The sequence below is a fragment of the Alexandromys fortis genome, unplaced genomic scaffold (genome assembly GCF_014885135.2).
Source record: "Alexandromys fortis isolate MF-2015 unplaced genomic scaffold, M_Fortis_MF-2015_v1.1 scaffold_53, whole genome shotgun sequence".
In the NCBI taxonomy this organism is placed as follows: domain Eukaryota; kingdom Metazoa; phylum Chordata; class Mammalia; order Rodentia; family Cricetidae; genus Alexandromys; species Alexandromys fortis.
Window position 1 is genome coordinate 34,156 of NW_026067939.1, and position 11,960 is coordinate 46,115.

The 11,960-nt window shown below is 37.2% G+C and overlaps 1 protein-coding gene across 1 annotated transcript in view; it reads left to right on the forward strand.

The window, feature by feature from the left end:
- Positions 1 to 5,740: 5,740 nt before the first annotated feature.
- The window catches only part of LOC126504878 (arylacetamide deacetylase-like 2), a 15,118-nt gene continuing 8,898 nt past the window's right edge, over positions 5,741 to 11,960 (forward strand). Inside the window, exons 1-3 of the mRNA XM_050147445.1 lie at positions 5,741 to 5,878; positions 9,631 to 9,853; positions 11,347 to 11,389. Of these exons, the coding sequence (XP_050003402.1) occupies positions 5,741 to 5,878; positions 9,631 to 9,853; positions 11,347 to 11,389 (404 nt within the window). The remainder of the gene's footprint in view (positions 5,879 to 9,630; positions 9,854 to 11,346; positions 11,390 to 11,960) is intronic.

An 11,960-nucleotide genomic window follows, 5' to 3' on the forward strand; every position in this document is an offset into this window, starting at 1 on the left:
TTGCTAAACATCCATGCTGCCTTAACTTCTAAGAGACCATACATAGCAGCCTGAACATTGCCTGAGGAGTACCTCAGTTCCTCAGGAACTGAAAAGGCACACGGTGCCCAGGAGCCACGAACTCTAACCTGAGAAACCTATAATGTATGCCTTTCAAGGCAGCTAGGTCAGGCCAACCGTGTGGTTCCCACCAGCTGTCAATTACCAATACTACCCTACTGATGAACTTGTCGTTGAAGAAAAAATTGAGGAAGATGTACCTTTACCTGTGTCCAGAATCAACTCAGATGCAAGGCTAGCAAGGTGATGCTGGAAAGATCTTTGTTTTGCCAGCTTTGGGGATGAGGTGAGTGGCCTGAAGCTGTTTATTAGGCTTCACAGGCCCCTCCAGAGGTATAATTGGCTTGGAGTTTACGTGTGTTCAGATCTCTGACACCATACAGAAGAATCAGGGCTCGTGAAAGCATTAAGAAACACTCACCTGATCGTAGTAGATGTTGCTTGCTTCACTTCTACTGCCTGCTACACCATAGACACGCCCTGTTGCTCCCAAGGGATGATTTTCAACATGAAAGTTGCTTTTCCCACTATAGGCTTAGTGAAGTATATAGGTGTGCTGTTGCCAAACCTGCGGATATACGTAGATTGGCATTTAGGGTATTTTCAAAACCCAAGTAGAGGTTATCTGGAGGGAGGCCCACCAGCTACACAGCGGGACTATCTGAAGAAGCTACTTTGACCTTTTTTGGCAACTTCTTACATGGATTTCTGGGGTTCTAGGTTAGGTCACTGCCACAGGCAAGGCTAACCATCATTCTTGCAACAGTTGTTGCTGCTTCAAGTATATTGAAATGTGTTTTGGTTATAGCTCAATGGAGTTTCATTGACTGTCAGTTCAGGTGTTCTATTAAACTAATGAGACAGTATCTCATACATGAATCTGGACACATAAAACAGGATCTACTACACAACACCATTTGGCCCTGCTCCCCACATCATGTACACACTCATTTATTTTTTTATTGTCCTGTTGGGATGCGTCTAACACCTCCTGGAAACCAGGCAAGCTACCACTGAGCTACATCCACAGTTGTCTTCCCCTTGTTTGTTTGAATTTCTCAAGCATAACTCCAGAATGTTGTTAGGACAGAGTGTTTTGAGATATGGGGATCTGGTGGAAGTAGGCCCAGCTTTTGGTCCTTCAGTGTGTTAGCCTAGGATCTCCTTACTGTTTCTCAGGGAACGGTATAGTGGGAGGCTGTTTTATGTCCTTCGCCTGCATTGTGGTTGGATTTTCTGTTCCAACAGTGTTGGACAGGTAATTATCAGTGCACGGTGAGCTTGTTTTGGGTGGGGTTAATGTCCCAAATTTTAATTTAATGTCCCAAAATTTAAACAACCCAAGAAAAGAAAAAAATAATTTGATTTTGAAAAGGTGTAAATGTTTGAAACAGACTTTTCATTGAAGAGGCACAAATGGCCTAGGAAGAAATTTTTTGAACATTACCAGTTCCAAGAGAAATGCAAATGAAAGCATTACTTCCCCTCCTGGGAGAATTTAGGTTACTGAAAATACTAAAGGTAAAAAGCCTTGGTGAGGTTGTGATGAAAATGGAAGCTATATTCTCTTTTAATGAGGTGACGGGTGAGTTTCCGCAGTTATAGAAGTTGCGAAAGTAGACTAAAATATTTAGGATAACCATTACCATATAATACATAAATATCTTTTCTGGGTATATTGGCAAAGGGAATGAAATCAGTATATTGAAGGGGTATCTACATCCACCTGCGTATTGTGATGCTGTTACAATTGTTATGATGTAGAGTCGCATTAAATGCCTATCTTTGGACAAAGGAATAAAGAAAAGGTAGTACCCATATGCAAAAGACAAAAACTATTTAAACATAACATAATTATAAAAGTCTGTCATTTTCCAGGATATGAATGAACATGGAAGACATTGCTTAACTAAAAGACAAGGCAGAGAAAAGCAAGACACTGTCATCGGTAAAAGTTTGTCTCATAAGGTGTAGAGACACTGCTCAGTGCAAAACACTGGTTTAGCAGGAGCAAGGTCCCTAGTCTAGTGCCCCAGAACTGCAAAAAGGAAACAACACAATAAAAAAGTTGGTCTCATGGATGACAATAGCATAGTGGTTACCTAAGGCAGGCATGGCAGGGAGTATTAATTCACTGTTGGCCAATGGATAAAATATCTCCTTAACATTAGAAGAATAATTTCACAGTTAGTATTATTAATAATCAAGTGTGGTGACTTTCCTATCCCTGAAAGTATACTTTAAATTTTAATCAAATTGAAATAATCATTGAATAATGTGTAGATGTTTAAAAAAAACCCCACAATCCTGTAAAACAGAATTATGTCCAGTTATGGTAAATAATGGCATAATAAAACCATCATCAAACAACATTTATGGAAAACCAAATGTAATGAGATGACAGATGATATCAAGTCTGATTGCGACATTCATTCTTTCTCAACCCAGAGATAGTGTGACACTTGACCTGGAGTTATAGGTCATAATCTCATCAGAAGCCAAAACCACTGTTTATATATAATGTTCTTAGCAGTTATGTTTTAGGACTGGGCAAGAATCACCACTCACTCATTGTTTTCAGCCGTTGTATGCTGTGGGATCTCCTGTAGCCAAGAGTCTTGAAGATACCAGCCCACTTGGGTGTGGTTTCCTATATGCAGCTGTAAAGCTTGTGCCCTGTCTCTCAGTAGCTGAATTCGGCTCCTGTTCCCTGGTAGTGCAGAGGAGCCTTTATTATACTCAATTCTGAGCTAGTGGGGGACTCCTTTATAACATCCATTTACAGTTGTATGGTGTACAACAATATAACAATAGCTGTGCAACAGGAAACCCTCAGAATCAAGATTGAATCAATAAAATAAAATATCATAAATCAATTCAAAACATCTACATTCAATATAAAGCAACATAAAATGTATAAGAAGTTATAAATATTACACATAAAATAAATGTCATATTGACTTGTAAACAGTACTACAGTAACTAAGGACTGGAATATTCTGTACCATTAAATCTAATACATAATTTTCTGAAAAATAAAAATTTATGGTTCTCATGGAGATATAAAAATAACTCTATATAAAGATTATATTTTATCAGGACATGCTATAACTTCTTCAAAATGACATGTATAATTAAATTTTTCAGAAGAGTTCAAATATAATAACGGTTTTTTTCCTTTATGTAGCCAAAGTAGAGATGCAAAATATTTAAAAGATTTTCAACTCCATAACTCAAAATATTGAAAGGTAGATATTTCCCTTCTTCTTCCATCCACAACTATTTTGATTTATTATAAAGGTATAAGGCAGTTTATCAAAGAGGAGATAGCTCTTCTGTTTCTTTCATGACTCATTTCCTTACCTGCATTCAGTCCCTTCTGGTCACCTAATATTTACCCTTATATGGAATAGTGAGACAATCACTATGGTTTGGGATTGTCTTAGATTATTCAGATAAAATATTATAGAAAACATATATGAAATGGACAAGAAATAACAAAGATTTGTTCCTCACAGCTTTGGAGGATGAAAAGACCAAAAATCAAAACAAGAAACCAAAACAAAAAATGGGATTTACTGTCTGATAAGGGAGCATTGTGTTAACTCCTTTTCTTGTTGCTGTTATAGAGCATCTAACAAATGACTTAGGGAAGAAAGGTTGGTTTGGACTCATGATTGAAGAAGATAATTCTGTAGAAGACAAGCTGTCAGCTTCTAATACATGAAACACACCCCCTTATAAAGCAGGGGTCTAAATAAAATACTTGGACTGACTGATGTTGTTGTAGAAGCAAAGTTCTGCAGTCTTCTATTTACATGTTGGAGAACAAGAGATGCCGCTCATGTAAGTCAGTACAAGCCTAAAGTCCTGGGGACTCAAGGGACAGGGGCTGTGGTGTAAGCCTGTAACTCTTACATACCAATAACCAGAAACTTTGACATCCAAGGACAGGAAATAAAGAGTTCTTATGTGATTTTCTAAATGAAAAACAAGTAAAACAAGGTTATTTACTTAATGATCCTAGGAAAAGAGGGGAAATAAATTTCATAGGGACAACAGTACTAGAGTGTCCTTCAGGTATATGGTCTTTCAATTAGCCAACAGGTAGCAAAAGACAGAGGAGTGGGCATGTGGACAGAATCCTTTGTTGAAGTGTGGGGGTGTATGTAGGCAGGTTTCCTGAGATTGGATGGCACCACTTAATTCAAAGAGAACAAATAATTACTCACAGGATACAGGAATTACATCAGAAAGTTCACCGGGCTCAAAACTAACAACATAAGGAGGTTGAGAGCTTCAGGGTGAGGGGGACTTAAAAACAGGAACTGGGTGGAAACATTCTCAAAAACATGGATTAAAGGTGACAAGCTCAAGACAAGGACAGCAGGTGGAAGCAACGTTTATATGATTAGAGTTAAAACAAGACATGCTCAAGGAGAGAGAAAAAGGAGTGAAATGATGCTTTTATATTTTTCTATTTGCTCTTTCTTTTTTAAACTAATTAATTTAATTTTTTAAAAAATGTATCTTTTCTCATTTAACATACCAACCTCAGTTCCCACGTCCTCCCCTCATCCCACTTTCTCCACCTTCCTCTCCATCCCACCCTCTGTCCACTCCTCAGAGAGGATATGGCTTTCCATGGGAATTCAATAAAGTCTAGCCACATTGCTTTGAGGTAGGACCAAGGCCCTCCCCACTCTACCTAGACTGAGCAAGGTATCCCTCCAAAGAGAATGGGGTAAGTCATATAAATCCTGGTCCCACTGCCAGTGGCCTCACAGTCTGCCCCAGACACAACTGTCACCCATATGTGCCTAGTTTGGTCTTAAGCTGGCTCCCCTGCAGTCAGGCTGGATTGAGTGAGCTTCCATGAGCTCAGGTAAGATGCTTCAGTGGGTATCCTCATCAAGGTCTTAAGTACTTTCAATACATCAGATGATAACTGCCCACAACTGTGAATCATGCTACCAACTAAAACATCAATGTTCTGGAAACACCTTTCCAGGCACACCCGGGTATAATATTTATCACTCTGCGCAGCTAATTCAAGTCGTGTTGATTCATAAATTCAAATCATCATATTATGCAACCTTCTAAAAACCAGAATGTTTGCTGAAATACTTGTCCTGAACTTTCTGGTAATTCTGGTCTAGGTTTGAAATTCTAGCTTGCTGAGTGATGGAGCTTGAATAAGTCTCCACACCCTCTACCTTTCAATCTAAAGCTTGTTCCATACTAGGTAGTGTCTGCTCGCATAGGTAATAATCCTTAGTAATAATATTAGCCTATATTTTGACTAGATATCAAGTAGCCTTCTATAAACTTCTTATAAAAAATTGCAACCCCAAAAGATAACTTCAAGAATTATCCAGTGCTCGTATTGATTCTGCTTTCTGCTGATCTTGGTGTCACAGAATGAAAGAACACTTTAGGGAATTTTAATTGCATGTTAATAATAGGTACCTGACCTGATGAATTTCAACATCTGCTTCAGAGTTTGTGGATTTGCTAACAAGTTAGGACTGATACTGTAGGTTTGAGTTGAGAATCATTCTCACGCTGTGAGAATGGTTGGATCACCCGAGAGGGTTTCCAGTCTGCACTCATCCTTTGGCTTTTTATTCAACATTTATGGAAATATTTTAATCCCTGCATTGTGAAGAGGCGGGATACCATGGGATTCAAAACTCTCTGTTTGGGGCTGTTTTGTGTTATCTTTTTATCTTATATTTATACACCTATACCTGACAACATTGAAGAAACTTGGAAAGTAATGGCCTTGGATGCAGCTGCTAAAGCTTGTACACTTATGGTAAGAATAATATAATTTTTTCAATGATTAAGAGTGAACACTTGTGAGTACTTTGATAATACTACTGATGCAATTTTGAAAAAAAGTACTATTTTTAAAAGAATATTGTTAAATTGATTTTCACTTGGGTTCTAAGATAAAAAACAATCTCAATTATCTTATAGTGTAACGATATGAATTATTGATAATAGCACTTATTTGATATTAGATCAGCATTTTTCTTATTGCCATCGCTTCTCTTGTATGCCTTCAATTATAAATTGCAGAATTTCTGGGGTTATCTTAGGAGACGCAGGGTGGACATAATGGATGTATAAATAGTTCCCTTATCATCAGAAGCTGGCATTTTTGGCACTGCAATACATATGCTTTAGTTGCATATACATATATCTCCATTGTTTTCTAAATATTTCAGCTCATAGGGCAGGACAAAAATATTCACAAGAGTGCATACAGGGAGGGAGTAGCAGCTTTATTTTGAGCTCCAAACTGCCTTGTTTCAAATCCGTGCTCTTTTATGTGCAAAGTGGGTGCCTTCCAAAAATACCCTCTGTTGACAGAGGCAAAATATCAAAGGCAGCAACATTAGGAGATGATTAGAGGATTCGGCAGTCCAGGGTGTAAGAGCAGGAGGCACTGTGCTAGGACAGAGTCACTTGTAGTTGCTGGTCTCTGAGTCTTAGGTCTTCCAGCTAGTCCCACGAGACTTCCACTTTCTCTACAGCTGTCTCTTTTTCAAATGTTCTGGCTCCTTGATTGAAGTAAATGGGAGAACACCTGATCAAGCCCCTATCCGCTCTGCAGATAAACTCTGGGCTTTCTCCTTTGACTATTTCACGTGTGTTTAAACCCGTGGGTGACAAATACCCATGTTTTCAACAGCATCTCATTATCGGAACACCCACTGCAAAACTCTGTTGTTACTTTCTCAGCTCCAAATGTGTCCAGCCCTCACTTATCTGTGATGAAAATACATACTTTTTGTGCTTTACATTATAAAATATTATCCTGTACTTCTAAAATGACAGTAGACCAAATAAAGGTATAATTAACGTTCATCCTAGACAATTTAGAAATTTTTGGGAATTTTAGCACAGGGTTCTGGAAGTCAAGGTCGCAAAGACAATAGCAACCACTGGTTTTTAACATAGGAAAGTGAAAACTAAAGCTCGTTATAATGCAGCCTTGGAAAATAAGTTTATTGTTGGGCAGTCATAAGTTGTTTTGGAAGAGTTTTGTAAAAATATCCACATATAACCTTGAAAAAGTTTTTGGACTGTACATTATACCAATTAACTTAAGAGTGAGGATGCTAACTGCAAATACTTGTGGAGATGGTTCTGTGTATTAAAGGTCAGGCATTTTAGAATAGCATCTGATAATATCTGCATTAGTAGTTCTTGTTATAGCCTTAAAATGCTTGAGTGTCAGTTTACATACAGAAAATGTTGGCATAGAAGAAATAAAGCCATTGCTAAAATTTAAACTTAAAAAGCAAATGGCTTTATTTGAATATCTGAATATACTTATTTCTCAAGAACTCACATTAACGGGTCATCTATTTGATAATACTCAATAAGCAAGAAAATACTCAATAACTATTTTTCTATATTTTTCTATTTTAATAGTCAATTCGATAATGTGTGTGTTGGAGGGAAGGGCAGGCTGTGGTATGTGCAGAGGTCACAGGATATGATCTGAGTGAGGATCAGTGCTCCTCATTCCCCAGATGGGCCTTGTAGGTGTTCATGACTGGGAGTAGCTACCTTTGCCTACTGAGACATCTCACTGGCCTTTGCAGAATTATTAATATAAAGAACACTTAAACAATGAGGCAAGGTTTGTTGAATATTAGCATGAACTGCTATATACACTAAAAAATATTGATTCATCTAAACTCTAATATAGCTCAGTAAGAAATTTATTGTTGGTATAATCAATGCCTGGATTTAAAAGAAAATGAAGTTCAGAAAACACATTGATCAGTAGTTTGTTTTCTTTTTTATTTGTTTTTATTATATTTTTATTATTTAAGATAATTTTTAAACTTAAATATGTTTTGCTGATATTCTTCTTCTCCACCAAGTTATTCCACATCTTCTCCTTCTCCCTCCCACCCAACTCTAAGTTCTTTCTCAAGAAACAAACCCAATATCCTGAGAAGGCCTGCTCTGTTCTGAAGGGAAACAGAGGAGTGGATTTGGGAGCGATGAGAAGTGCTGGAGTAAGTTGGGAAGAGTGGAGGAAGGGGAATCTGTGGTTGGGATGCATTGAATGACAGAAGAATAAACAAATGCATGCATTCATACATAAATGAAGAAATAAACAAATAAAATAGAAATAAAACAGCCCCCCCAAACCCAATACAGCAATAAAACTCCAAATCCTAGAAAACAAAATATAATAACACCCAAAGAGAAAAAAAACATAAAACCCACTAAACTGTAACCATAAAAACACACACACACACACACACACACACAAAAAAAAAAAAAACTATGGGGTTCATTATGTGTTGGTCAGCTTCTCCTGAAAATGAGGCCTGTCCTGGCATGAACAATGTACCTGGTGCTACTCCCCTGGAGAAAACGAGTCTTCCCTCTCCTAGCAAGAATAAGTGACAGGTCAGCGGTTAACTTTTACCCTAAACAAGATTAAACAAAAACTATCACCTAGAAGTTGGACAAGATAAACCAACAGAGGAGAAAAGATCCCAAAAGAAGGCCCAAGAACCAGAGACCCACTTGTTCACACACTCACGAATTCTTTAAAAACACTACACTACGCCGGATGCCAGTTTATGGTATAAATGCAGAGGACGTGTAGATGCGTGCAGTCCCTGTGATTGCTGCTCCAGTTTCTGTGAGGTCATATGTGCTTTTCTCGGGGTTGTGAGTGACTTGACACATACGGTTGCAGTTTTGTGCACACATTTCCCTCGTCGGAACGTAGAGAATAGCTTTAGCAGCCCTACGCTGTAATGGTGCACTAATAAAGACCATTCACAGTATCGTTGGAGGCCGGGCAATGGTGGCGCACGCCTTTAATCCCAGCACTCGAGAGGCAGAGGCAGGCGGATCTCTGTGAGTTCGAGGCCAGCCTGGTCTACAAGAACTAGTTCCAGGACAGGACCGAAAGCTACAGAGAAACCCTGTCTCGAAAAATCGAAATAAGTAAATAAGTAAATAAATAAAGTATCGTTGGATGTGGAGCTTTTAAGATTTGTTCCTTAAGTAAATTGCCCTGTTCCTAGGTAAACTGGTCACTTAATCACAGGAAACTTTCTGCAATTAAATCAAGGAAGACTTTTACAGAAATGGGCCTAGGGAAACAAAATGGTTTAGAGTAAAATCCATCAAATTCAGATCACGTATAATATGGTCATATGATAATACATAAGAATTGAATTAAATAAAATAACTTTAGATGGAAATATGACAACCCTCAAAATTAGAAGGATTATAAGACATAATTTTTACTATGAATTTATAACTGAATAACAAGTACAAAAAGGCTTTAAAATGTGAGCAGAGATGCTTTTATGAATGATATTTAATTGAAAACACCTGAGATTTTCAAAAGCAGAAGGGTCACCCAATAAGATCTTCATAATATTATTTGAGAATAATTTTACTTTATTTCTACTCATTTATTTTTTTTCAGTTTTATTCTTCTAAACATTCTCTTCACATTTGTCTGATATTACAGATCTAATGCTGAATTATTTTGCTAATTTTGTTTTGTTTTTATAGGCTCTGAGTCTTGAAAATGTAGGTGTTATGAGATATGAAGAGTTTATTTCCATGATTATCAGTCTGGACTATACACAACCACTTTCAGATGAACACGTCACAGTAACGGATACAGCCTTTGTCAACATCCCTGTGCGTCTGTACTTACCCAAGAGGAAGTCAGAAGCCCCAAGACGGGCTGTGATCTATTTTCATGGCGGGGGATTTTGTTTCGGAAGTTTCAGTAAGTTCATAATAGAAGGATAGAGAATGGTTGTATATTTATAATATACAAGTATTGGCATATTCAAATATACTTATATGGGCATGCTTGATAAAGATGTACTTATTCGATATCCAACACAATGATAGGTACACACATCAATGACAAATGACCCGATGGAGCTTTTCACTGTAGGGTTTGCTCTGTACTGATCAACATTGGTTTCCTTTTGTTTTCAAGATAGGAACTCATCTATCCCAGTCTGCTCTGGAACTCACTACTTAGCTAGTGGTAACCTATTATTTATGACCATCAGCCTTTTGAGTGCTGGGATATAAGCATGCACCTCACTCCTGGCGTATGCAGTGCTGGGGTTCACACAGTGCTTCCTGAAGGCTGCAATAGCATCCTAGCAAGTGATCCCCAGACCAATCTCTTACCGTGGGAAGCATTTTATTCTCATTTTTCATGTGGGATAAACCACATTAAAAATGACATGGACAAGTCAGTTGCTTTGGGGTTTTCTCTTGGGGTTCATAATACCTTCAGCAACTACAGCATTGACAAGATGCATATGAGAAACACCTGCTTTTGCTACAAGAGGGAGTTTGTGGTTTGTTACTACTAACATTATTAACAGTAGGAGTAAAGCATAGAGGAAAGTTGTTCAATTTGACTCTAAGAGGTAAAAGCAAAACAGAACTAAATAGTAACAAACCCTAACTATGAAGTCCAGATTCTCTGTTTGACTTGTAATAACGGCCATATACAGCTGATAAAAAGTAAAAATATCAAAAATTCGCCTTTATAAAATCTTCAGAAAATTCTATGGTAGACTGTAACAATATATGTAAAACTATTGTATGTAAAGTATAAAAAAGAAACAAAATAATGGAATCATAAAAATTATGTAATAATTATGTGAATTATGTAATAATATGTAAATATTTATATATTAGACTCAGGTAATATTTGAATAGCCAAGATTCCCCAGTGAGTTTTTTAATATAATAAGGAAAATTGAGTATGCTTCCTTGTACCTCAAGAATGGCAACAGATTTCAGTATATTGAAAACTGATAGTTTGAGGCAGTCCCTGCCTCATGCTCGGCATAGTCTTAAAGAAAAGTATTGTTTGTGCATTCTAAATGTTTTCTCCCAGTTATTCAAGATTTATGAAGTCCAGAAGGCAGATACTGACTCAAGAGTCCTATTTGTACACCTAAGACTTACATTAACTTGCTAAGGGATCTTTAAAAACTCAGTTGCCGTTCCTTAGACCAGTGGTTCTCAATCTCCCTAATGCTGCAACCCTTTAATGTGGTAGCTTATTGTGGTAACACCAACCATAAAATTACTTTTGTTGCGACTGCATAACTGTAATTCTGCTACTGTTATAATGTAAATATCTCACATAAGACCCTTGTGAAAAGGCCATTTGACCATAAAGAGGTAGTGACCCATAGGTTAAGAACTATGACCTTAGACTTTGTGTTAATGTCCTAATTATTGTAGTACCATATATTGGGACATATTCAAAAAAAGAAAATGTTTTAAGGTATTACATTATTATCTTAGGCAAACAATTATCTATCTATCTATCTATCTATCTATCTATCTATCTATGATCTCTCATCTGCCTACATATCTATATACAAACACATATGTACTTAAAGAGAGAGATCTATCATATTACTTCTTCATGAATTTATAATCCAATTGAGAGACTATGCCAAGAGTTCATGTATATGAATGTTAAGATGATTATTTCTAATAGAGAAATTGAGAGCTAATGTTTGGCTGTTGATAGGAGAATCTTGGATTATAGACCTAGCTGTATTGACTGTAGTAAGACCAATTAGCTTCTTCTACTGTCTGAATCTTCCAGACTGAAGTACAGGGCACCAGTCTACAAAGGGATAGGAGAAGGGTCATGGTGTGGTTTATAGCGAAGGGCAAGATGTAACCAAGAATGTTCCAAGCCTAGAATATCAATTCACAAATCATCCCTTTCTCTCTAGAGAGAGATCAAGAATGATGAATTGTTTTAGGGCCCTATGCACGGAACAAAGTGTAGAAAACTTAGATTCCTGTCTAAGAATCTGAAATTACATTTCTCATATATATAT